This window comes from Chionomys nivalis, chromosome 3 (assembly GCF_950005125.1).
Source record: "Chionomys nivalis chromosome 3, mChiNiv1.1, whole genome shotgun sequence".
NCBI lineage: Eukaryota > Metazoa > Chordata > Mammalia > Rodentia > Cricetidae > Chionomys > Chionomys nivalis.
Genome location: NC_080088.1, coordinates 75,531,642 through 75,557,883, shown reverse-complemented (window position 1 = coordinate 75,557,883; position 26,242 = coordinate 75,531,642). Strand labels below are relative to the sequence as shown.

Genomic DNA, 26,242 nt, shown 5'->3' with positions numbered 1-26,242 from the left:
GTGTCAAACAAGAATTACAGTTACAATATTTATATCTACTTTATCTTTTATCATAACTAAGGAAAACTATAACTATAAATTCTTCAACTCCATCAAAGACTCCAGAAGGATATAATATTACATAAGTAAACAGGAAGTGCATTGCAAGAAGCTTCCAAAATTTTAGAATTGACAGAGACATCTTGCTGCCTGGACAGTCACCAAAAGTTCTTCTGTACCATTGAGGCATTCATCTTCAGCCCATAGGCCCATAGTATCCAGCAGACTTTTTCATGAAGCAGGAAATTTCAAAGACAGTTCCACCTATACTGGCAGTTTGTCACATTTTTCTGTGTCCTGCAGAATGTCTGGCAGACTCTTTCATGAAGCAGAAACCCTGAAGGATCATCTCACCTTTAGACAAGTTCAGCAGTCATTTCTTTGTGGGTCCTGCATATCCAGTTCAACAGTCCAGGCAGAAGTTTCTTGCCCAAATAGCTAGCAAACTCCATAAGGAGCCTCTTCAATGTTCATCTTCCTCTTGAAGTAGCTTGTGCTGCCAGGAGCAGATGTGTCTCATTATCATGAAAAGTCCTAAGTTATTAAAACATTTTAAATGCCATATTCTGAAGGTCTCTGAAAGATTTGAAGAACCCTATCTAACTGAAATATATCTCTATACATCTAGAAAATCTGACTACAAGCTTGACTATTATAGATGAGTATCTATTAACTTATATTTCTTAATTATACATTACATTTTTAAATGAGCTACCCAAACACAATACCTTAATCAAGATCAGAAATACATATACATATAACAAAATTGACCTTAAATTTGTATCAATAAACCAAGATCCATACCAATGCAAATTATTCATATCTATATCATATCCCCCTTTAAATGTAAACAAACATTTATAGACAATATTTGAGAATATGGGTGTAGTTTTCTCCATACTGCTTCCTGCTGATTGTTGGCCGTAGTAAGTTTTAGAGGCTGTTTATGGCAACTTTTGGGGGAGGGTCTTGTTCCATCAAACCACACCAGTCTGGAAGCAATCCACAGGTTCTCATCCTCTGTGGAAACAAGAAAAGAACCTCTTTTCCAAAGCAACATATCCTTAGACCCAAATTTGGAAGTCACGATACCTTTATAATATACATGCTGGTTTTGCTTAACAGCCCATACAATGAAATGTCTCTCTGTACTTAGCTCATTCAGTCAAAAAAATTCAAAGATAAGACAGTATAGATAATACAGACTCTGAATTTTCCATTTTTACGTGGTGTATTTTTCTTTACTCCTTTTAATCTATGACTATCTGTACTGTCTCTTTAAAAACTATACCCTTTTTTTGAAGCATTAACTTTATTTTATGACTCTCTATACTTTTTCTTTTCTCTTTCAAGCCTATGTACCTTTATCCAACACTATGACTCATCTGAATTTGTCTTTATTGCATATCTGTACTTCTTTACTGTCCAGGAGCACTTTTTAAAATGCTAAGTGCTTCTTAAAACCTAAGCTGCGCCAATACTATGGTATATACTGCACTTCTTGCTTGCCTGCCCAGTCTAAAACTTAAGTTGCATTATTACTATGGTATATACGGTACTTCCTGTTTGTCCCACCCAGTCCAGCGTGGCATAGCAGCTCAAACATCTGAGAGCCACACATACCACCCCACTTTTAGGCACACAGCTGGCCCATGTTGCCATTAAGTAAGCCATGCCCCATCCAAATGCTCTGTCTCCAGAGTCAGAGGTCACGATGGCAACACATCCCAGAAAGCTGGCATTTCAAAACGGCACGGCTTTTCTGCTATCACTGAGTCAGGAAAACCTCTCTTAAAGGAGCTGCTGCATGTAGCCACCAAACAGCAAGAAGCTGTGTTAAACTCTGTATTTTTGTGTCTAGAATTCCTTTTCAAACTCTCTCAGGTTTTACATGGATTTAGTCTACCATGTTGGTGTGCCAATCTGTTGGAGGAGGCCACTTGTTCTTCCCAGCTGCACAGCTAGCTTAGACCTGAAATAATCACACAGAAACTTTATTATTTAAATCACTGCTTGGCTTCTAGCTTCTTACTGGCTCTAGCTTCTTACTGGCTAACTCTTACATCTGAATTTAACCCATTTCTATTAATTTGTGTATTGCCATGTGTCAGTGGCTTACTGGCAGGTTCAGCATGTCTGACTCTGGAGGAAGGTCCATGGCTTCTTCCTGACTCCATCCTTCTTTTTCCCAGCATTCAGCCTAACTTTCCCTGTCTACCTAAGTTCTACCTTGCTATAGGTCCAAAGCAGTTTCTTTATTCATTAAAGATAATCACAGCACACAGAGGGGACTCCCACATCAACAAAAGGGTCAGGATGTAGCTCAGTTTGTAGAATGCCTGCCTAACAAAACCCAACACCATATAAACAGAACATATGTACGTAGTTCCATCATTAGGAAGTAGACACAGGATTCAAGGTTATCCTCTGCTACACACACCTTCAGGCCAACCTGGGCTGAATGAGTCTCAAGTGAACCAACCAACCAACCAACCAACTTAACTGCACTTCTCTGTCTTGAATGTGAATTCCCTAGGCTTACCTAGTTTCTATTGTAGCCTTCTTGTGTTTCTACAGTAGTGATTGCCTGAGACCTGGTAAAGCAAAAGGCCAAAGTGTTCTTCATAGTTAGGTAAGAACCTGTGCTGAGCATGCCTGCCTTTAATCCCAGCACTTGGGGGGGGGGGGGAGGGTGAGGTGGATTTCTGTGAGTTCAAGGCCAGTCTGGTCTATAGAGCAAGTTCCAGGAGAGCTAGAAACCCTGTCTCAAAAAACAAAGAATTTGTGTTGAGGTTGCTAAGACCTATAGTAAGCTATTTAAACTATATATATATTTTTTAAATATTTATTTATTATGTATACAATATTCTGTGTGTATGCCTGCTGGCCAGAAGAGGGCACCAGACCCCATTACAGATGGTTGTGAGCCACCATGTGGTTGCTGGGAATTGAACTCAGGACCTTTGGTAGAGCAGGCAATGCTCTTAACCTCTGAGCCATCTCTCCAGCCCCTTAAACTATATATTTTAACCTTACTGCAGTTTATCTGACTTCATCTCCCACTATGCCTAACTTATAAACAGGGCTTGGCATCCCCTAAGTTTGCAGTGTCTACTGGGAGTCCTGGAATGTCCCCTATGGATGAGGGTGCTACTGTATGCTTGTGTTTTTTGTTTTGTAGACAGGATTTCTCTGTGTAACAGTCCAAGCTGTCCTGGAACTCTTTGTAGACCAGGCTGGCCTCGAACTCACAGAGATGCACCTGCCTCTGCTTCTCAAGTGCTGGACTTAAAGGAATACACCACTACTACCCAGCTACCTGTGTGTCTCTTATAGTCCTAACTCCTGATAAGACCCCACTGCCTCTGCCTCCCATTGCATCAGGACACAAATGCCAGCCAGGCAGGCTGGGTAGCTTCAACAATTCATTGATATCTTCCAGTCCATTGTCAATAGGGCAGACTTGGACCAATGCATGTTCCTTTCAGCTACACCTCCAAGTGTGAACAAGCCACTTCCTTAAGTACACCAGAATATAGCTTGAGCACAGGACAGCAGTGTCCCCTAACCACTTTGGAGGGGTTTTTCTGTATCTGCAGCATGGAACTCTTTTGGGGTTTGACTAGAGACTTATGCTATGTATGGAGGCCACCATCCTCCTCCACTGCCAGAGATACATGAGAAAAATGCCAAACTCTGGGAATGGGAAGAAACTTTCTACTTGGTGAGCATTCTCCCACCTAAAGGCTCATTTGCTTGTTTCAAATCAAGATAAAGGTTACTTTCCACTATGTCAAAAATCAATGTCCCAGTCCAGGGCTTCCCTTGAGGAAGATCACGCAGCCCTTTTATGAAGTACATTGAAGACCACATGTGGTCAGTGTCACAAATTCCAGTTCATAAGACCCCACCATGTATGCAGATCTCTTCCTGGGATGGAGAAAGCCAAGAGACAGCCAGTAGTCTTTAGTTGGCTTTTAAAGATCATCTGGGGGGATGAAAAGGTTCTTTTGCAGCAGGTGGGGTATGAACATAAAGTACAATATGCCTATATGGAAAACTTTGAATGCTACCTTTTAAGTTTTTAAAAAAGAAAAGCTGAGCCAGGCGGTGGTGGCGCACGCCTTTAATCCCAGCACTCAGGAGGCAGAAGCGGGCAGATCTCTGTGAGTTTGAGGCCAGCCTGATCTACAAGAGCTAGTTCCAGGACAGGAACCAAGAAGCTACGGAGAAACCCTGTCTCGAAAATCAAAAAAGAAAAGCTGTATTTGTAAACATACCATGTCTGACAAGATCAGACATAACAGGGTCAATGACAATACACAAATTGACAGGTGGAGACCCATCCTCTTCGAGCGCTTCTGGTATATGTTAGGGGTAACCAGCAAGAGACCAGCTCCTCTTCTTATGGGAGCAGGCCCCCCATGGCTCCTGTCCTGTCATAGGTAGGGCTGGTGCAGCTCCTGAGGCCAGCCCATAATACAGCATATCAGGGCTCTCATTCATATATATGTATATGTATACACACACACACACACACACTTGCATGCACTACCTGGGAGAGGCAGAGTGTGTCTGACTCCTTGGAGCTTAATTGTAAGCCTGGTGTGGGCATTTAGAACTGAATTCGGATCCTCTACAAGAGCCATTTCCCCAGCCCCACACATGATAAGTTTTAGACACAAGCCCAGAAGGTTCAAACCCTTACTTGTGTTATTTGAAGATGTGTTGAAGCATCTAATGGTTTCCAACAGGAGGGTTAAAGGGCTAGTCACAGCTACACCGTGACACAGCACTAGAATGGCTATCCATCTCCAGGGTGGCCTTTCTCTCCACTGAGCTCAGTGCTACCTTATTAACCATAGCCAACCCAAACCAGTTTTTCCTAATAGCCACATCTGTTTGTCTACCTACTACCTCCCTTCATCGGGGTACTCTAGTGGTCTTCCTTCATGTCCCTCCAACATACACACACAAAATCTACAAAAGGCACAAAGTAATATAGTTCCAGCTGCAAGACAATAGCACACTTTGGCCCCGAATGCCAGCCTCAGCCCCACTGGGCTCTTCAGCTGCCATCACACTCACCTAGTGGCTTCTAGGAACAGCTTGGACAAACCAGGCCATAGTGTTCATTGTTCCCTAAAGAGCAATAGCAGACACACCACTTGATTGTCCTAAGAAACCAGCTTCACAGGCCTGCGATGCACACTCAGGTACACAGGTGACCAAGGAGGGCTCCAGGCACAGCTCCCCTTCCCACACATAGCCTTGCCAGTTGGTCCAGGTTTTCCAAGGTATTTTTTATTCACTATTTTTGATGACTATAAATAAGTGTTTCCACTATGGAAAAGAAAGTTAGCACAGTACATTTTCATGACTGGGGAATGGATTTCTGAAGTCATGTCCAATGGTGTCAAAACTTAAGGAGAAAAGAATTAAAAAAACAAAAGAAAACAAAAAACCCCTGAAGGTTGGAATTCAGTTCTTTATAAAGTCCCTTGTAAAAACAAAACAGAATAAAAACAAACCTTAAAGGGCAGGGAAATTTTTTTAAAAGAAAAAAGAAGGAAAAGGACAGACAGATTCATTGCTTCTCCTCAGATTTCTCTTCAGCCTCATCTCTGGCCTCCCTCACAGAAAGGGCTTCCAGCTTCTCAGCCACCTTTTCAGCATTATCATTTTTGCCTGGTCCTGCAAAAACAGGCAAATGCAGTAAGATACCAAACAGAGAAAAATCTGGTTGTGAGATTGTACTACTCTCGGCACTCAACCAGTGAAGGCTCAACCTGTTCCCTAGGCATCACCCACCACTCTCCCCAGATGGGCACTCCCCAGATGGGCACAAGAGGCCCCAACAAGCTGCTGGTGTACACCAAGCTGTTCAGTGATCTATGGTCACTTACTAACACAGGTCTCATCTGCCCCAGAAAGTACACACAATTCTTAGAGAAAGTAAGGAGTATCTGAAAAGCCCTTTCGCCCCTGGTAGGTTCCCGAGAGCTGTAACTCAGCTCTGTACCTGAAGCGAGCAAGAACACTATGAGGCCAACGTTCAGTCAAAGCCTCCAAGGAATCACCATGTCCCCAGGTAGCTGTATGACCCCCAACAGGCAGAGGCAGCCACAGCACCCTGGAATGTTTCTTTGGCAGACAGAAAAAGCACCAGACTGGAGCTGCAGCCAGGTGCAGAGTGAATCTGCAAAGAAGTTCCAGCACCCACCCTCATCACCCCAGGGCACCACATCACCTTTCTTTTCTCTCTCTTCAATCTCTTTCCTGCATTCTTCAAACTTTGTCTTGAACTTTTGTGCATCTGTAGAAAGAGAAGGAACTGAAGGAGTTCTCAGAGTAGACTGGCGACATCCTGAAGTTCTCAAGAGCCAACTCATAGTCCCCAGTGGCAATTTCTCTCATTCTTTTTTTTTTTTAAAGATTTATTTATTTATTATGTATACAACATTCTGCCTCGATGTATGCCCGCACGCCAGAGGAGGGCGCCAGATCTCAGCACAGATGGTTGTGAGCCACCATGTGGTCGCTGGGAATTGAACTCAGGACCTCTGGAAGAGCAACCAGTGCTCTTAACCTCTGAGCCATCTCTCCAGCCCTCTCTCATTCTTTTTTAAGACAGGCTCTTGCTATATAGCCCTGACTGTCCTGGAAGACAGAGATCTGCCTGCCTCTGCCTCCCAGGTGCTGGGATTAAAGGTGAGCACCACCAAATCCAGCCCCAATGGCAGCTTCTGACCACCTAACACCTGCAGTGACTGGTTACTGAGTCTCTCCTGAGGTCAGTGACTGTCCTCAGTTATCTATCAACAATCAGACGACCAAGGGCCAAGGCCCTTCCTGCTATAGGCTCTACTCCTGTTGGAAGGGCTACCAGAGATACACTATCCTCCCAGAACAAGGGAAGGCTCACTTTCACAGGAGCACCAGCCACTAGGGCACTGGCCATGGTACCTGCTGACTCTCCACGATCCCAGGGCATAGCACATGGGGGACTAGAAAAATTCCCCATGGAAGAAAGATCAGCCAGGGCTTGTAGATCTCTGCAATCTTGGCTGGAACAGGTGCCTAAGCATCCATAGGGGACACCAATGACCCAGTCTTGAGGAACCAGAAACCTAGCAGAAGCAGCAGCAGGAGGAAACTCTAGGGTGTGTCTCTGTTCCACACACCTGATGGGAATCAACTGGATGCAACAACTGTTTATACAGACCCCCTAGGATTTCACACAGCAGGCAACCCACAGTTGGGCAGGTTCTCCTTACTCTCAGCATTTAGGAAGCGGATGGCGAGCAGTTCAGGCTTGGGGCACTCATCAGCAAAGTCGGCGTGAGTATTCCAGACCCAGGCACGGTCGCTGCCAGCATTGGGCTTCAGCTCCATCATCGGTGTGACTAGAAGACAGAAGCCTGTGAGAACAGCGGGACCCTCGGCCAAACCACTCAGCCCTCACTCAGAGCAACCTGCTCACCAAGTGAGGGAGGGACCTACTTCAACCAACATGGAATTTTGGGATCTGAGATCCAAGTTGTTGTACCTGATTACCCTCCTAGCCAAACAACCACCATACTGGGGGGGTTCAACTGTGCCCACTTACAGATTATCCCAGCTGGATTTGACTGTTTATTTCCCTAAGGGTGAAGAAAGTCAAAAATCCTCACCCTTGTAACCACGGGTTGTGTTCAACTCTGTCCTAACTCCATGTGCCCTCCTCCAGGAGGGGCTAGAGTATTAGGTTGGGAAAGACTCGGGTAGAGGGGCTCCACCTTTAGAGAAGCCATCATCACTGCTAAGTCAAGGCTTTCCAGGTATAGCCTGATGGGGTGGAGTACTCACACCCCTGTAAGTAACACCTCACCTCTGACCTTAGCAAAGGCCAATAAATTCATTGTTTCCCCAGAGGAAACTCTGGTGGCATCACACCTTCATTTGTCAGTGGGATCCTGGCAGAAGTGCAGACATTGCTTATGTCTGCCCATGGGAAGGCACAGGTCTACATAACTCTAAGCCCTATGCAAACCACATCTGCTTAAAACCAGGATAATCCTTATGTGGGAACAGGCTCAGGACCCTGAAGCACAGGTTCTGTCTGCTGATGTTTTAAGGGTAGCCACCCAGGCTCAAACCTTCCTAAGGGCTTTGCCCAACATATGGCTAACAACACATACCCACAACAGCATGAACCTGGCTGACTTAAAGATGGGAACACAAAGGTGAAGGAGCCTGAAAGCAGGACTATCACACGATGCCACTTCTCAACCCTCTATAGTCCAGGAAGGTCTGAGGGGTAAGAATACAAGTAACAAACACTGGAATCTCAGGACAATGTTAGTATGTCATGAAGACAAGCCATGGCTCATAACAAGCATGTTTATTCTGAATCCCTCAGGTCCTACTGAACCAAGGAGAACCGAGGGGGAAGGTTATAGCACCAACAGATAGCTGCCAGCCACTGATCCCTGTACCCTGGCAGCATTTCGAGGATTCTAGAGGCCCATGAACCAACCTGACCACTCCTACACGACCGCCAAAGCTGGAGCTCAGGGAGCTGAGCCACCACAGCCCATGGTGGTCTCAGGAACTCTGCACAGCACCCACACTCCACTTGATGCCTGTAGTGGTCTGAATGAAATGAGAATGGCTGGGAACTTGGTTCCCAGTTAAAGAACTGTTTGGAAGGATTAGGAGGTGTGGCCCTGTTAGAGGAAGGTCACTGGGGATGGGCTCTCAAGTTTCAAAAGCTAATGAGACTCAGTCGCTCAGTGTGTCTCTCTCTGTGTCGTCCCCTGCCCCTCCCTCCCGCCAGCAGATCAGGATGTAAAACTCACAGCTACTGCTCCAGTGACATGCCTGTCTGTTTCTTGCCATAATGGACTAACCCTCTGAAAATGCAAGCAAGTCCCAATTAAATGTCTTCTTTTAGAAGAGTTGTTTGATCATGGTGTCTCTTCACAGGAATAGAACAGTAATATGCCCAACCTTGACTCACAACAACCAAGGGCCTGTGAGGTACACAAGATAAGGAGCTCCACCCAGGTGGAGAGGCTCACAGAGACCACTCTGGAACCTAGCTAGGCTTTGAGAACAGCCCCCCGGCCCCACAGAGTGCCCCAAACTGGGACTGAGGGAAGACTGAGGCAACTGTGAGAGAGAGGGAGGATCAAGGTCTTTCTCATGTCTCTGCCTCAGCAAAACCCACCTTAAGCCCTAACTGCACCCTTACCTATAGTCAGCCAATATACCAAGACAAAAGATCCCAATCAACTAGAAGGTAGAGATTCGGGGTCTGTAAAGCTGTGCCAGTAAGCACTTCCCAAAAGTCTGACTAGTTCCACCCCAGAACCCACAAGGTGAAAGGAGAGAACCAGTTCCTACAAGTTGTCCTTCAACTGTCACAGCCATGGCCCAGGTGCACACAAATTAAAGAAAACAATGCACTTAGATAAAAGCACTAGCTAGACAAGCCCAGAGACCCGAGCTTGACTCCGGAACACACGTAAAGGCGTTAAGGGAAGGGTAGATTCCACAAAGCTGTTCTTTGTCTTCCATATGCAAACTCACCTGGAGGATAATATTTTTAAGTTTAGAAAATATAGATTTTTGCACTAGATCTATCAGGATCAAAAGCACCCCAAAATGATCTAAAGAACCTCTGAGACAAACAGGGAAAGGATGGCTTGTTGAGACCTCGTTCTAGATCCACAGGGCCACATCTGGCCAAGAGCCCTCCTCCTTCACCTTCTTCCCAGCACTGATCCCTTCCTGTATCATCCCAGGCAACAGCTGGGAGTAAAGCATTATCAGAAAGTGAAAACACAGCTTTGGCACCAGACCCCCACAACTTGCCCTGATAACATACAAACACATACCCACTGCATCACCATCCAACTCTATCTTGGAGTTCTACATCCGCCCTAGACCTATCTTGCCCACAGCCTGCATTCTGTAAGCTTCACTGTCAGAGTTCAGAGGCTTGTTTGAAACATACTTTAAGCATCACAAATATATCCCTCTCTCCCCTGGTAACCAGCTCCTAGAGTTCCAAGGTGTAGACCTGAAAGACCACCTACTATAGTGGTTGGCGCATATCTTCAGAGTCTTGTCCCTCCTCATGAGAAGGCGGATGGTCCCTTTCTCCTTATGCTTCAGGAGCTTGACATCACCAGTGCCTCGCTCCTTCCATTCTGGGAGGTCATTCTCTGAAGCAAACCGGAATAGCTTTGCCCGCCTATAAGAAAAGCCAGTAAAGAAACACTTAAGATAGGGAGGGAACTCACACCTGGACCAACTGCCCCAAAAGAAAACGTGTTCTCTGGGTGCTAAACATAAGGGTACTGCTGGACACTGGGTCCTCACCAAATTTTTCTAAGGTCTTTGGGTGCCAAGAATTACTAGTCAAAACACCGCCCAGGAGAGCACAATGGCCCAACAAATTCCACATTGCTTTTACTTTACAGCCAGAAAGCTATTCATAGCAGAAGCATTTTCCTCAGGAGAGGTATCTAAGGGTACACATGGCCCAGGGCTGGTAAAGAAGCGCCAGAGAGCTGGATGGTCTAGTCACACTACATGAGCACCCTTTAACTACACAAAGCCTTAGGGATATCATCCTCCACAGGCCCAGCACCAGCTTCCTGTCAGGAGGAACCTGTTGTAGCCACCAGGGTCCAGGCACCTAGCACCAGCAATGAGTCCAGTTCTTTTGTCCCTCAAGCAGGGCTAACACCCTTCCTCTGCAACCCTCACCTGCCTCTCCTCTGCCAAAGTCTCTGCTCTCTTCCAAACTCAGTCTCAAGGGATACCTCTTCACCCACTTCTTAAGAGAAAGCCCTGGTGTAGGGCACAAGAGCCTGGTCTCCAGAGCTACACCAAGGACACTGCCCAGGAAAGCAGTCCTGTCAGCACTGCATGGACGAAATCAAATACTACCTAACTCAAAGGGATGCCACCCTTGCCCAGGGCTATAGCACAGAGCTCTGGCCCACCACCTTCTGGGTACAAAGGTATATTATGGGCTCTCCTTGAGCAGCCCCCCCCATAACTTCAGAGCAGATGTACCTTAATCTGACATTTTAGGTATACTTGAAGGGGGAAGGGGGGAATGCCAGAGACAGTAACACAACCTTTGCTACAATGTACCAGAACCCCAGTGTCCAGCAATTCTGAGCACAGGAAACAAGCCAGTCTCTGCTGTGATGTGAAACCAGATACAAGATATCTTATGCTCAGTTGCTGTCGTGGCCTGAGAGTACAGGCTTGTAATCCTAGATATTAAGGAAGCTAAAGCAGGTAAATGGTAAGTTCAAGACCAGGTGCATAAAATTGGAGCAGGGAGGGGGCAAGAGACCATCTCAGTACAGTACATGCCTAGCATGTGTTCAATCACCAGGCCAGTAAACAAGACAACAGCAAATCCAAAGTTTACTCAAGTATTGCTACAGTTCCTCATTGAAGATTCTAAGAGAGAAACACATGGTAATTTCAAAAAAGCAATTTTGATAGCTAAGACATTTCCACTGGCATTCTGTGTTAAGACACAATACCAGGAACGCATAGGTTGTAGTTCAATTTGTCTGCTGTGGTTTGAATGTGTCCTTACAGTTTAGGCATTAACTCAATTTCCAAATTCATATTAATAATATTTGAAGCATCCTTTAGAAGTAAAGATGATCAGATGAAATCACGAGGACTGAGGACAGGGGCCGAACAATGGCACTAGAGGGTATGTAAAAGACGAAAGGTAGCAAGTTCCATGATACATGGCCACATTAAGATGTGACTGAGGCCCATACCAAAATGCTAGCACTATGCTCTCAGATCTCAGACTTCCTAACCTGCAAAACCATGAGCTGGAGGCTGGAGAGATGGCTCAGCAGTTAAGAGCACTGGCTGTTCTTCCAGAGGACCACATGGCAACTCAAAACTGTCTGTAACTCTAGTCCCCAGGGATCCGCTGCTTTCTTCTGGCCTCCTTGGGCACCAGGCTGCACATTTATAGAGACATCCATGTAGGCAAAACACCCGTACACATATAAAATTAAAAAAAAAAAAACCAAACAAGAGCTAAACCAACCTGTTCTTTAAGGATACCCAGTTAAGGCAACAGAAAACAAGGCAGAAAGAAAGAAAAGGAAAGAAAGAAGTTAAGATTCCTGCTCAAGAAAGGAATGAAGCTCCCACCCCCAAGAAAGGATCTCACAATGTAGCCCCGGCTGTCCTGGAACTTACTCTGTAGACCAGGCAGGCCTAAAACCCACAGAAATCTACCTGCTTTCTATCTCCCGAGTGCTGGAATTAAAGGTGCGTGCTACAGCAGCCTGCTGGAATTGCTGATTCTTGGAGGGAAGGTGCAAGATCAGCTGGGGAGACACCCAGGTGACAAAACTATGTTGGGGACATCCTTCACATGACTGGCCCCAAGGAAGGAGGAAAAGGTTTGGCAGAATGAATTTTCAATGTAAGACTAGTCACCATACAACTCCAGGCCCTTTCTTAAAACAGCCTTTATCAGACTGGGGCCAAGCTGTGAAATTCACAGGGATCATAATGTGTCCTGCCAACCTCGAATTCTTCTGCAGAGTTCCAGACAAAAATCACAGAGAGGCTTATACCCAAGCACAAGAGAAATAATCCCCAGCACAGTCCTAGCTGGCTGGCTGGCTCCTCCAGAAAGCACAGAGAAGAGCACGGCCCCACTGGAGTTGTGGAGTTTTACAAGTTTTTTTATTGGAATGTCCCACGGAGACCTGCTTATTACTGAGCTGTTTCTCTCGCTGTCTCAGTCAGCCCATCTAAAGATACTTCCACAGGGACACCTCAGAGGACTTACATCTTGAAAAGTTCCTCTTCATCTTCCTCCAGTGTTTTAATTTCTTGCTCAGGAAGAGAAACTATTGGCTCGAACTGAGGGTCATGGTTGGATTCATCTGCATTCTCTGTGGAGGTATCATGGTCCTCATGACTGTCCTGTGCAGAGAGGGGAGGAGAGGTAACGCTGCTCACTGGTGAACCTGGCCCACAGTGGGCATCACCAATCAAAAACGGCCGTGAAAAACGAAGACAGGCCTCCCTTACATTGGAAATTAAGTCTCCAGTCTTTCACATCACAAGTTTGCATTTACACCAGCATCACAAAAATCACAAGATAGCATGCAGCAAGACAATGGATTTTAACACCCCCAGCCCGCGCAGCACATTCAGGCATCAGTCAGTTCCACACACACCAGAGTAGCTTGGGAAAAAAATCCCTCCTCTGTAAAATGAAATTATACCCGACACGTAAATAACATGAAAAACTCCAAAGGAAGAGCAACCTTAACGGTTTTTACTGCGGATTCTCCAGGCACTTGTTAGTTTACTACGAAGATAAATTGCTATGGGATGATTAGCATTTATGAACTCACAGTTCACCCAGCCATTTTTCACAAGCTTGGAAATTTAAGCTGAAAGAAGCTAAGGAAAGTCTGACAAATAAGCTTGAAGCTTCTGACCCAACTTGAAGGATTACAAGGGCATGCAGGTTTAAAATCTGACAAGATCACGTGCTTTGATAATACGGGGGGGGGGGGACCCTGACTCACACTACCTAACTCCACAGGATAAAGAAATAGAAGCCCTTCGGTTTCACAGCACTGCGGCTCCGCTGCGGCCGACACGCGAGCCACCAACAAAGCCGCCCCCGCCCTGAGTCCGCTCGTCTTATATCTGTACCCAGCGCTGGAACGCGAGCTTCCGCCACCGAAGGCGGCGGCGGTTCCAGGCGTAATGACCGAATGAATGAAGGGATCTGTGGGCAACTAGAAGAAGGATTTCCCGATGCTAGTGGAAACATCACAAGGGCCCCAAGATGAAGGAAATCCGCAACTGCCAGGTTCCCAGGTAAAGCCGGGAGCCCGGTGTGGAGATGGCTGCTCTTCCGCACACCACAAGGTCATGCGCCGCCCCGCAGCCCCCGAGACCCGAGTCTTCGTCAGCAACTCCCACTCCCGGGACCCAAAGTCCTCGAGCCCCCGAGACCCGGGCGCCTCGACAGGCCCCGAACCCGCAGGCCAGCGAGGGTTGGCGGCCGAGGCGCGGGCCGCCCACGTGGCCGCCCATAGCGGCCCTTGCCTCCCGGCCTGTCCGGCCCCACCCGGGCCTCGCCGTACCTTGGTGGCCGCCATGGGGGCGCGGCGACGGCGGCTCGACTGGCTCAGGCGTCGCTGGCTCGGCGGCCTCCGGACGGCTGGTAGCAGCTTCTTTTCCTCCGCGTCTGGCGCCGGCGTCTCCCGCCCGTCCGCTCTTCCCTCCGCCCCCCGACCCGAACCCTGACCCCTGACCCCAGCGGCGGGAAACGCGCCGTGATTCAAAACCACTGCAGCTTTATTGGCTCTGACGGCGGACATTCATTGTCCGGCCCGCCCCGCGCTTCCCGCCAAAATGCTCGCGGCGCATGCCCGGCCTCGCCTTAGCCTGGGGAGCGCGCTATCCCGGCGACCCACGCGCGCACTTCCGTCTGCAAACCCTGAGTGCCCCTGACGTCAGTGTGAGCGGCTGGTGGAAGGATCAGTCAGGACTCGGCGCGTGGCGGTGACGTCATCGGAAGCTGAGCACTTAGAGAAACCAGGCTCGCTTAGTGTGCACTGGCCGACGGGAGAGGCAGGCGAGGCAGTGTGGCTCTCGCTGGCTACTGGGGAGCGAGTGGTGCATCCCCAGTCCTCAGTGCCTGCTCCGAGCACCCGAGTTTTGAGTCCCTCTACTGCGTAAGACGAAGCCGCAGCATTTCCTCACGGCATCGCACCTAATTTCTGAGCACTTCGTGTGTAAGAGACCAAGGTGGTGGCCCTCGTGAGCACCCTGGTCCGGGCGACAGACGAGCCGGGCGATGAGTGAGAAGCTGGACACGGAAGTAAAGCGAAGGGGAGCCATGCAGCTGATGTGGATGGGTGGGACTGGGTAGCAGTCATTACTGTTGGATCAGAGATAGGATGGGGGAGTACTGGGTCTCAAGAGTAGAGAGGAGCGGGTCTGGGCAGAGCTGGGTGTAGTGTGAGCTTATGGAGATGTGGCAGTGGTTTAGGGAGGAGTTAGCCCGAGGCCGTAGTCATCGTAGGTACAGCTTTAGCCTGGCCCGTCTGTCCCCACACAGGTTCAAGAGCACATGGAGGACTGCAGCCCAGAGGCCAGTGCAGAACACAGCTCTGGAGTCCCAGAAAGTAAAGAAGAGAAAGAGGGGCTTGCACCAGCTGTAGAGTCTGGAACTCAGCCTGGGCTCTACAGCTACATAAGGGATGACCTGTTCACCTCAGAGATCTTTAAATTGGAGCTACAAAATGTGCCTCGCCATGCCAGCTTTAGCGACGTCCGGCGCTTTTTGGGCCGTTTTGGCCTACAGTCCCACAAAATCAAACTCTTCGGACAACCACCATGTGCCTTTGTAACATTTCGCAGCGCTGCTGAACGAGACAAGGCCTTACGAGTGCTGCACGGTGCTCTCTGGAAAGGACGCCCACTCAGCGTGCGCCTGGCTCGACCCAAGGCTGACCCCATGGCTAGGAAGAGGCGGCAGGAAGGTGATAGTGAGCCTTCAGCAACGCAGATTGCCGACGTGGTGACCCCTCTTTGGAGAGTGCCCTACTCTGAGCAGTTGGAGCAGAAGCGGCTGGAATGTGAACGGGTGCTACAGAAACTGGCCAAGTGAGTGTGGCACTGACATCCTAACCAGAGTGAGCTTTTGCTCTTGGCCTGCTCCACCAGCCCTGTACTCTATTCAGAACACATACAGGGTGTATAAGTTAGCGGTTCTCAACCTGGGAGGGGAGGGGAAACATATTTACGATTCATAACAGGAAACTTAGTTATGAAGTAGCACCGAAATAAATTTAAGGCTAGGGGTCACCACAACATGAGAAACTGTATTAAATGGTCGCTGCATTAGGAAGGTTGAGAACCTCTGGTCTAAGTGGTGAGGGAGCTGGTTAGTAATGCCCCTATGGTACCAATGCAATAGTGAGGTCCCAGTGTAGATGGGGAACACTCTTAAGTCCAACAATGATATACTTCATCCTACAGGGAAATTGGGAGTACTAACCGCGCCCTGCTGCCCTGGCTGCTCACACAGAGACAACAGCACAATAAGGCTTGTTGCCCACTGGAGGGAGTCAAACCATCACCCCAGCAGGTCAGGCTGACTATGAAATCCCATTCTGTGTGGGGAGGGGGGAGGTTGGCCTCTCTTGGTTTTTGTCATGCAGTGCTGGGGTAAAACCCAGGGCTTCAGACAGTACACATATACTTTAAGGCTGGGCCAGCCCATCATCCTGTTCTCTAAGAACTTTCCTTATCCTCTTTGCCACTTTCTTTTCATTTTTTCCTGGAGTTCAATAAGCCAGCAGTAAAGTAAAACCTTGTTTTGCCTGCCCGCCCCATCAGGGTGTCTTGTTCACTGTGGTGTTTCTTCTGGTGCTGGGCAAGCAAGGTTGAGATATGGCTGCCTTTGCCACCTTCTCTCCTGCAGACTGAATATCGAAATAAGTGTGAGTTTCTGATCGGAGTTGGGGTAGATGGCGAAGACAACACCGTTGGCTGCCGGCTTGGCAAGTACAAGGGCGGAACATGTGCCGTGGCAGCCCCCTTTGATACTGTGCACATTCCAGAGGCCACTAAGCAGGTGGTGAAGGCCTTCCAGGAATTCATTCGGTGGGGACCTGGCCTGGGGTTGGGCTCCTGAGAAGTCCCCAATCCAGGGAGCAGAGGGTGTGGTCCTTGCCCTGGCAGTTGTAGGGGTAGGGTGCTGGGACAGGCACACACCAGGTACTCAGGGACACTTGTGGCTTCCTCAGGTCCACCCCATACTCGGCATACGACCCTGAGACATATGCGGGCCACTGGAAGCAGCTGACTGTTCGTACCAGCCGCAGAGGCCAGGCCATGGCCATTGCCTACTTCCACCCCCAGGTCTCAGGCAGAGGTCTTGTTGGGGGAGGTCTTGTTGGGTTTTTCTTAGTCTGATGGGCTTTTTGTATCCTACACTGCAGAAACTGAGCTCAGAGGAAATGGCAGGGCTGAAGGCCTCACTTGTGTACTACTTCATGGAAGGGCCAGGCAAGGCCAGTGGGGTGACCTGCCTCTACTTTGTGGAGGAAGGACAGAGGTGAGGAGCCCAGGTTGGGACAGGAAGGGTATCCAGATATCCAGTAACACTGACAGATCTCCTGCTTCTCATGTAGGAAGACTCCCAGCCAGGAAGGCCTGCCCCTGGAGCATATGGCTGGTGACCAGTGCATCCAGGAAGACCTGCTGGGGCTGACCTTCCGCATTTCCCCTCAAGCATTCTTCCAGGTAGCATCTCCTTTATGACCACAAAGATACAGGGAAGCTGGCTGTGATAGCAGGTGTGGTATGAAGGGGGAAATAGGAAAAGAGATTTCTAAAGAACATCCATGTAATGGGGACTCTTAAGATAAGAAAGGGATAATTTGTTACTTGATTTCTTTGTGGTTGACCCAATGATGCATGTGGCCTTATCTCCTGCCAAACCAGAACAGAATACCATGGTAGCAATCTCCTTAGCTGCAGAGCCACTCTTCACTGTTGTAGAATACCCTACTATGGAGATGGGTGTGTGTGTGGGGGGGGGGTCCAAAGTCTCTAGCGTAATATATGCAGTCATTCCCAGCTGGTCTGGGGAGAGTCAGGAAAAAAGCTCCCCATTAATGGGGATGTCTGTTTTAAGGATTTAGTTTTTTAAAGTCTGGAGAGTGTATGAGATCACTGATGTGACCCAAGTAGTGTGGGGTGCTAGCCTACACTGGAGTACACTATGGCTAACTAACCTCCAGGTAAACACACCTGCAGCTGAAGTGCTCTACACAGTCATCCAGGAATGGGCTCAGCTGGACGGGGGCAGTACCGTGCTGGATGTGTGCTGTGGCACTGGCACCATAGGCCTGGCTCTGGCCCCGGTAAGTCTTCTAGCCCTAGAACATCTCCCTACTGTTGATCATGAGTACGAAGGCTACTATCAAACCCCAGAAATAGCCCAGCTGTGCTGTCTCTTCCTTTCCTTAGCAACCAGGGCAGTGGGTCTATCTCTTTATTCCAGAAGGTAAAGAGAGTCATCGGGATTGAGCTGTGCCAGGAGGCTGTGGAGGATGCCCGTGTGAACGCTCTCACCAATGGTGAGAACTTTTGTATCACATAGCAAGCAGGTGGTCTACCGCAGCAAAACTTTCTGCTGGACACTTCAATTGGATCTACAATCTGATTAGGGTTTTGGGGGCCTTCTACAAAGTGGGGCACTGAGGGATCTGTAGACTTCTGGTTGGAGACAGTAAATCTTTGGGGGAAGGGGGAACTGTATGCTTTCCAAGCCTGTTAGGTCCAGAGATCGTTGACAACTATGACACTATCCCTAGAGTTGAGCAACGTTGAGTTCCACTGCGGCAGGGCTGAAGATCTTGTGCCGGGCTTGGTGAGCAGACTGTCTTCCCAGCGACTTGTAGCTGTCCTAGACCCACCACGGGCTGGACTACGTGAGTGGCTTCCAATTGGGGAGAAGGAAAAAAGAGCTATGTTGGGTAGGTAGTCCACCATTAGGAGACACTAGCCCCCTATGCTTTGTTAGATTCCAAGGTGATTCTGGCCATTCGTAGAGCTGAGAATATCAAGCGACTCCTCTATGTTTCCTGCAATCCCCGGGCAGCCATGGGCAACTTTGTGGAGTAAGTGTTTATGGGGGTGGGGGATGAGGACACACCTATCTGCCACCTGCAGAAACCTCTGGGGCTAATATTGGTACCTCCTTCCCACCACAGCCTCTGCAGGGCCCCATCTAACCGAGTAAAAGGCATTCCATTCCACCCAGTCAAGGCTGTGGCCGTGGACCTGTTCCCACAAACTCCACACTGTGAGATGCTTATACTGTTTGAGAGGATGGACCAATACCCTAATAGCACAGGAGCTTTGGGGCATCAAGACTCTGAAACCCCAAGAAATACTCCTGATACCACCTCACAGGAAACGGAGACTTCCCTCTCATCCTAGGTTCTGGGAACTGCAGAAGTGGACAAAAACTGGGAACTCCTTATGGCTCCCCTCTAAGCAGAGGCACGAGGCCTACCTAGCTGCTATTATGAACACTGTATCCTGTAATGGGGCAGCCAGAATCTAGAATAAACACTGCTGATTTACTGATGGTTTTGTGAGAGCCAGAGCCTTGACTCATTCCTACTTTCCACAAGCTTCACTGTGTGCTTAAAGGAATGCCAGGGCTCTCTTCAATTCAGTCACTGACAGAGCAGGTTTTAGGGCCAAACACCAAATATGAGTGAGCACTGAGAATGGCCCCTGCAGGTAGTGACTGCTGAACATCCCTCTATGCAGAGTTTACATGTGGTTAACTTGTGTACGCCATGGCACTTCCTAGCTGGTTTAATATCCACAATCATCCAATACACTCATCAGAAGAAAGAAACCAGCCATTCCTGTGTGGACAGTTTTATGTGTTCAGACCATCAGGGTGCTCCCAGCATTGTAGCATGGCTGCTGTACTTTAAAAATTCACCTGCCTATAAGAGACAGGGGGAGGGCACTGGAGACCTGGAGTGTTATGGCAGCACCTGTTAGACATTGCCTGGGCAAATGGGACTATAGAGAGATCACCATGCCCATGTGCTCAAGGCTTTCTCAATAGCAAATCTGTTTTAAGGGCAACAGTCAGTCAAAAGGCTGATTACAACTATGAATCAGAGGCAAGAAAGAAGAAATCAGGTGCTCCTTGATTTGGAGGATTCTTTTTGCCTAGATTAACACAGAAGTTAACTGCTGCACACAGGTAATGGGGGGAGAAATATAGTATTGGGATAGCTGTTATCCCATCTTTGTGACAACACACACCATATATCTTCAGGTACAGGGCTCTCAATATACCTCTACTCAATACCCATCTCCATGACTAGCCAGAGAGCATGGGTAGACAAAAACTAAAACTGACATCAGGCCTGGCTGCACAGAGCAGCCACTCCTAAATACAGAGAAGTCAAAACTACTTATGTGCAGTGCCAGCTCTTGGTCAGTGATGGGCTACACTGACAGCCCTGTTTCCTTTACACAAGTCCATCTGTTGAAACGCATGACTCTGAACCAGTCTTCTATTCTCACTGTAAAAGTTTCTTTCTAAATTCTCAAAAGCTTTAAAAAAATTGATCAGCAGAGATGGACTTGATTGTGCAAAAATCTATGTAAAAAACTTGCTAGAGTTTATCGAAGGTGGGAGAGCTTGGGTATCCAGAAGACACCTTTTAGGGCATTAAGACATCATCACAAAAAGTAGACTGCAACCCAAGAGCCAATCAGATTAACACTCAGATTCTTGACAGTTCAGTATCTTCACTGTGCAATCTCTGTTCTGGTGCTAAAATTTTGTTTTATTTTAAGCCAAAATAGCCTAAAATCACCATTTCTGTTACAACTTTTTCAGAGGAAAATGGGAAACACACAAAGCAGTTAATACTACAGTACAGGATACCTGTACCTTCTGACCAGGTCTCAGTGGCTCCACCAGAAGGAACTATGAGCAGAAGGACTACCTGGCATCATAGGCCAGCCAAAGCTATAAAACCTGGTCATCTCATCTATCCACCAAGTATCAGTTCTTGTCAGTGCATATAGTGTACTAAAATTCATGGAAACCTTCATAAAAACAGTCTGCAGCAGATACGTACAAGCAGGATCTACAGCTGGCTATCAGCTTCCACTTGTGCAGTTACTTATAGCTGATCCTTAAATATATCAAGTCACATTGAGAGCAGCTTCCAGAAGAACTGCTTCTTTGTACGTGTGCTGTAGGGTCACAGCTGTCCCTGCATGTCAGAGCAAAGCCCAGACATTGCCACAGGAAGGGAACTTAGGTTGGAGGCCTGGTGCTGCAGTGATGTGTTGCTGAATGGTCTCCTGGGAAGCACTGTTGGCCCATGCCGCCTACCTCATACATCCACTGTGCACAAGGGCTCACCACCAGGCTGGGCAGATGCTACAATTGACATCTTGGGCTTCTTCCGAGTCTCCTCCTGGAAGAATAGAGGTCAGTGATACTAGAGACATACCCAGTAAAGAGATTCACAAGAGTGAAAGGGTGGAAGCCCCTGAATTCCGAGAGCACAAATGCTTGTGATACCTGGCTAGGAGGGAAGATACGGGGAGCGGGCTGGGTTGGACCAGGCCAGGAGGGTCTCCTCAGAATGCCAGGGTAGACTCCCATGTGCTGCAGTTTCCCTGGCAATCTAGAGACACCCAGAACGGAAGAATTTGCAACAAGCTGGGATCCACCCCTCCAAGATGAGTGTCATCCTAGCCTTGCTTGCCTGGAAGCCCAGTCAATTTTCCCTACAAATACGGACTGTGTGTCTTTAGCCTGTTGTCTTGATCCCCACAACTAATCTCCCCAAAAGAGTCAAGCTAGCAAGTACTGCTTACTCTAGCAGACAAGGCCTACCCCTACCCAAGAGCAGTAGAAAGGCAACTGGCAATAGACACTGAGTACTAAGAGTTTGTGTTCATACCTGGGTCAATGTCACCAGAGCTGGAATGGCTCTTAACTCAGAAGGCCTAGGGGTATGAGTAACTATAAAATACTTTCCAAGGCCAGGAAACAATCAGGGAGCCCACTTGGGACAGAACACCTATGGCAGTTTTAGGAAGCTTTACCAAGACCACCAGGTTCTACCTAGGCTTAACTGTTCTATGATCTTTGAGTTATCAAGTACAAGGCCAGTGCACAATCCTTGCCCTCAAATACTTGACTCCAATTGGATCCTTGGGCACTAAAAGACTGGACTGTCTACTCTCTAACTTGATGTTTTTAAGGAAAGCACCATCCATGCATGCTAGAACTTAAAGATCAACCTCATCTGGAAGGACGAGTAGTAAGCATTTCCAGAGTCAGGGATCAAAAATGGGCTCCTAAGATCTAGGTACAAGGAAGGAGCTGACCCAGCAATCCTGATAACTATGGTATGGGCAGAAACAGTACAGGGGACTGCGGGGGTAGATGGTGAGTTTAGGGGGTAGGTGGCAGGTGGCCTGGGGGAGAGGAGAGAAAAGGAGATAATCACCCGCTCTGCAGCCAGCCTCTTCATTTCCTCTTGCAGCTTGCTCAGGATGTGAAGGTTGGGCCTGTTCTTCTTGGCATACTGCTGTAGCTCTATCACACTCTTGTCAGAGGTCTCCTAGGGACCCAAAGCTTGCTCTCAGAATTGCCAAGCAGCAGTGTGCTCATGACCACCCAAAACAGGAGCGTAAGAGCCTGGTGGGGAAGTGCACACCATTGGCCCACCTGTGATAAGGCCTTGGCTGCTGACAGATACAGGTTATAAGCACAGCCCTGAGCTCCAGGGCCTCTCCCAGAAACTCTGTCCCTTTCTCCATGATCACACCTCTGTTTACTGGCTAAGTACGAAAGTCAAGCACTCACTATGCTAGAAACCCTCAGAGAGTAGCTGAAGCCAACTGAGACATAACACAGCCAGTCTGCCCAGCCATTTTCTCTGGTCCCTTCTTGCCTTAGAGTCCATAGCCAAGGATGCTCAGTGTCTTGGCATGCCAGAGGTCCTGTGCCAGACAGGGGCCATTCACCCTCCAGGTGAAGAAAGCCCCTGCCTATGGTTGCAGTAATGTTCTCTATCTGTTTCAGCCCAGGACTATATATGGCAAACATTGCACCTACATTTCAACTCATAGGAAATGCTTCTATTCAGGCTAGGGATGCAGCTCAGTGAAAGCAGTCCTCACTTAGCTTGCCCAAAGCCCCAGTATGAGCCAACAGCAGGGAGGGCAAGGAATCAGTAAAAAGAGAAGGAGCCTTTATTGTTTATATTCTCCATGTAGCTCCTGGACCCCTGCTTTGCCAGTCCAGAGCAAGGACAGGAGCAGGCCTCAGTTTTAGAGAACCTGAGGGATGCTGCACAGCTCCAGACAACTGGCTCAAGGGTTCACAGCAGTCTTCAGGGTCACCACCTATACTCGTCTAAATGATGGGATCCTGATGATCCAGGTAGTTTCTACATATATTAAGGGAAAATGTTACAAAATGCTAGTGATCTAGCTCAGTACTGGAGCATTTGTTTAACATGTACAAGGCTCTGGGTTCCATCCCTAGCACCCCAAAAAGGAAATAGCCAATCGTGTGGTGGTGGCGCATGCCTTTAATTCCAGCACTTGGGAGGCAGAAGTAGGCGGATCTCAGTACGTTTGAGGCCAGCCTAGTCTATGAGAGCTAGTTCCAGGACAGGCTCCAAAGCTACCTTGTCTCAAAAAACAAAAACAAAACAAAAACCCAAAAAACCACCCAAAAAAAGAAATTGCCAACACCCACTTCCCAGTACTTCCCTGAACCCATTAGGTTTCAAGACTGGTTTAAATTCTGAGAACTAGATAAAAGCCACAGAAACAAAACAGGCAGTATTTATATTCTGTAAGCCACTGAGATTTTCAACTAAACAAGGATATACTGTCTTGGGAACTGCTAAAGGACAGCTCCCAATCCTTCACACAACTCAGCACCAGGTAGTGTTCACTTCCTGTACCTACTAATGGTATGTCGTGGGCCTGGTGCTCTAGGCATGGCTTGTACTTAAATGCTTGGCAGGTTCAAGAGTAAGATGTAGCTTGGGTGTCCCTACCCTCAGCCTGTACAATCACTGGCATAACAAAGGAGAGATAAAAGCAGTGCTAGGCCTGACCTTGACAGCAAACTTAGAAATGAGCTCCAAAGCAAGAAACAGGGAAGCAGAGCAGCTGCCGATGTCCTGACAGTCTGGTTACCTGCTTCACCATTTTGCTGCTCTCACGGCCATACATGCGCAGTAAGGACCCCCAATTCTTGACATGTGGGTGCAGCAGCTGAAGGATTTTCTGAGAGGCTAATTGTTTCCCAACTCGTTTATTCTTACCTGTGAGAGGAAAAAAGCAAAGGTGGAGAGGAGTCACAAATATCCAAACAGAAGAACTTTTCCTTGGTATCTAGGGAGCCATGCAGGGTATTTCACAGGAGGGTAGACAGTGCTTTCCCACTGTGCTAGACACCATGACTCACAGTCCTGAGACCTGGACCCAGGTACCACTCTGCCGAGCAGCTTTCAGGAGATCCAGACGAGGACAAGTGGAAAAGCTATTAATTAGCCAAGACAATGAAGGTTCCTTCTCTCCAGTGTCCCACTCCACCCCACTTTCCTGCAACACACAGACCAGCAGCAGCAAGGATTCCTATAACGTCTATGGCTCCTGAGGGTAGGTGCCTTGGTGGAGCCTCCATATGAAGGATGCCCTGAGCCAGGAGAGCTCTTCAGGCTAAAAGATCGTTGGACTGCTCACTCTCTCAACGTTCTCAGCAGCCTACCCCTGTGGGGACTAGAGTATGTAGTGTGCAGCATAGGTAACTGGGAACATCCAGGTCTAGATGTGGGTCTGTAATTTCCCAGGGTCCTCTAGGGATCATCCCCTAATATATATAAAACTAAGTTTTCCTTATAGTGATTACTTAGTGTTTTACTTTATGGTAAACACACTTTTTTTTTTTTTTTGGTTTTTCAAAATAGGGCTTCTCTGTGTAACAGCTCTGGCTGGTCCTAGAACTTGCTTTGTAGACCAGGCTGGCCTTGAACTCACTAAGATCTGCCTGCTTCTGCCTCTTGAGTGCTAGGAATAAAGACATGTGCCACCATGCCTGGCCTTTTTTTTTTTTTTTTTTAAAGAACAAGGTCTTACTATGTTGTTCAAGCTAATTCTGAACTCATATCCTCATGATTGATTCTCCTGCCCAGCCTCCTCCTAAGCTGGAACTACTGGCTTTATGTTGGCCTTTACTAAGTACCTATTGTCGATGTGAAAGCAGAGTAAGGTGGTGCCTAGAAACCAGAATACAGGCGTACAGATGGATAGATAGCCACCAGAAGGCACCTCAGCCTGCTCCTCAGAAAGCCAATCCCTCATCCTACCAGAGACTGGCTGGTTAGAGGTAAGAGAAGCAACAGTGGAACAGAAGGAAGAATGCAGGCAGGGTCACCACAACTCTAGCTTCAGATGAAGGTGGCCCATACAAAGTTGGGGCTTACTTGGGATGACTGCCAAAGCAGTAGTAGATTAGGTAGGCCACACACCCTCATGTCAGAAACTGCTGGCTATACCCCAGCAGTCCTCTGAAAACATGCCAGGCTATGAGGGAAGCAGAGAAGGAGACAGGTCCTTACACCACCCGCGCACTGTGTGTTTGCCACACGCCATGACATATTCGCTCTTCTGGTTTTTCCCAGGAACCACTTCAAACTTGATGGATGTGTCACCCATTCCATGGTTTCTTTCAGGAGAAAACAAAGATGACAAGGAAACATCAGTGGCTGGTACTTGTACATGGTGACTTCTGAGGAGGGCCACCAAATGACAAAGTCCATTAGCAACTCTTCAGAGAAAACCAAACATCTCCCTAGATGACTAAGGAAGATTCCCCACTCATTTCAGTTACCCAGGACTGGCCTATCAGTCAGAGCCAAGGGGCTCCTGTATATCCAGGCAAACAGATAATGCCTTGGGACAAAATCCAAGTAAAAATTTGAGATGCCCAGAGGAGATGTCATGACTTGACATTTTTGAGGAAGGCGCTGTCTACCCTACCTTTTAAGGCACTCATGGAGGATCTGATACGGAGACAACAGTCCGGCCTTGCTGGTCAGTTCGTAGACTCGTGAATCCTCAATACTGATGTGGTTAAAATACTAAAACAAAAGCACATGCTTGTGAATCCTGAGCAAACCCAGACTTCTTAAGAGTCGTGCCACACTGTGTGCTTCCCTCACATGCAGAATATCTTTTCCTGTCACCTCACTAGATCATGTCATACCTGATATCCCTTTTAGTTGGTAGAACTGTTTGGGAGAGATTAGGACAAGGTGTGTCACTATGGGTGGGCTTTAAGGTTTCAAAAGCCCATACCATTCCTAGTTAGATTTACCACCCAATCCCGCCTCCTTGTGGATGAGATGTGAGCTCTCAACTACTGCTTGAGCACTATGCCTGCCTGCATGCCAGCCACCAAGCCTCTCACCAAGATGGTCATAAACAAACCCTCTGAAACTGTAAACCCCAATAAACCCTTCTATAAGTTGCCTCGGTCATAGCGTTTTGTCAGAGTAATAGAAAAGTAACTAAAACATGTAAGGAG

At 47.9% G+C, this 26,242-nt stretch overlaps 3 protein-coding genes and 1 non-coding gene across 5 annotated transcripts in view; 1 reads left to right on the top strand and 3 right to left on the bottom strand.

Annotated features, from left to right (window-relative positions):
- Positions 1 to 5,327: 5,327 nt before the first annotated feature.
- Ranbp1 (RAN binding protein 1) lies at positions 5,328 to 14,363 on the bottom strand. Its single transcript, XM_057764980.1, has 6 exons — positions 14,199 to 14,363; positions 12,881 to 13,017; positions 10,122 to 10,279; positions 7,317 to 7,445; positions 6,290 to 6,355; positions 5,328 to 5,733 (listed from the first exon to the last, which is right to left on the bottom strand). Exons 1-6 carry the CDS (start codon positions 14,211 to 14,213, stop codon positions 5,627 to 5,629), a joined length of 612 nt encoding a protein of 203 aa, XP_057620963.1. The 5' UTR covers positions 14,214 to 14,363; the 3' UTR covers positions 5,328 to 5,626.
- On the bottom strand, positions 6,117 to 6,242 carry LOC130872319 (small nucleolar RNA SNORA77). Its single transcript, XR_009056926.1, has one exon. It is a non-coding gene; the product is annotated as a small nucleolar RNA SNORA77 (small nucleolar RNA).
- Positions 14,364 to 14,673: 310 nt separating the features above from the next.
- On the top strand, positions 14,674 to 19,304 carry Trmt2a (tRNA methyltransferase 2 homolog A). 2 transcript variants are annotated; one of them, XM_057764978.1, is made up of 12 exons: positions 14,674 to 14,938; positions 15,179 to 15,726; positions 16,102 to 16,210; positions 16,547 to 16,728; positions 16,872 to 16,986; positions 17,067 to 17,182; positions 17,259 to 17,370; positions 17,871 to 17,993; positions 18,134 to 18,209; positions 18,447 to 18,563; positions 18,656 to 18,752; positions 18,846 to 19,303. In XM_057764978.1, the coding sequence occupies exons 1-12, from the start codon at positions 14,915 to 14,917 to the stop codon at positions 19,072 to 19,074; spliced, it is 1,848 nt and encodes a 615-aa protein (XP_057620961.1). In that variant the 5' UTR covers positions 14,674 to 14,914; the 3' UTR covers positions 19,075 to 19,303. The 2 variants fall into 2 exon arrangements, with proteins under 2 accessions (XP_057620961.1, XP_057620962.1); XM_057764979.1 differs by lacking the exon at positions 14,674 to 14,938 and adding an exon at positions 14,953 to 14,975 and having other exon boundaries at positions 18,846 to 19,304.
- A 254-nt stretch (positions 19,305 to 19,558) lies between these two features.
- Positions 19,559 to 26,242, bottom strand: part of Dgcr8 (DGCR8 microprocessor complex subunit) — a 33,399-nt gene continuing 26,715 nt past the window's right edge. The window contains exons 10-14 of the mRNA XM_057765083.1: positions 25,696 to 25,796; positions 25,275 to 25,381; positions 23,851 to 23,978; positions 22,143 to 22,256; positions 19,559 to 21,098 (exon numbers count right to left, since the gene is read on the bottom strand). Of these exons, the coding sequence (XP_057621066.1) occupies positions 21,015 to 21,098; positions 22,143 to 22,256; positions 23,851 to 23,978; positions 25,275 to 25,381; positions 25,696 to 25,796 (534 nt within the window). The 3' untranslated portion in view covers positions 19,559 to 21,014. The remainder of the gene's footprint in view (positions 21,099 to 22,142; positions 22,257 to 23,850; positions 23,979 to 25,274; positions 25,382 to 25,695; positions 25,797 to 26,242) is intronic.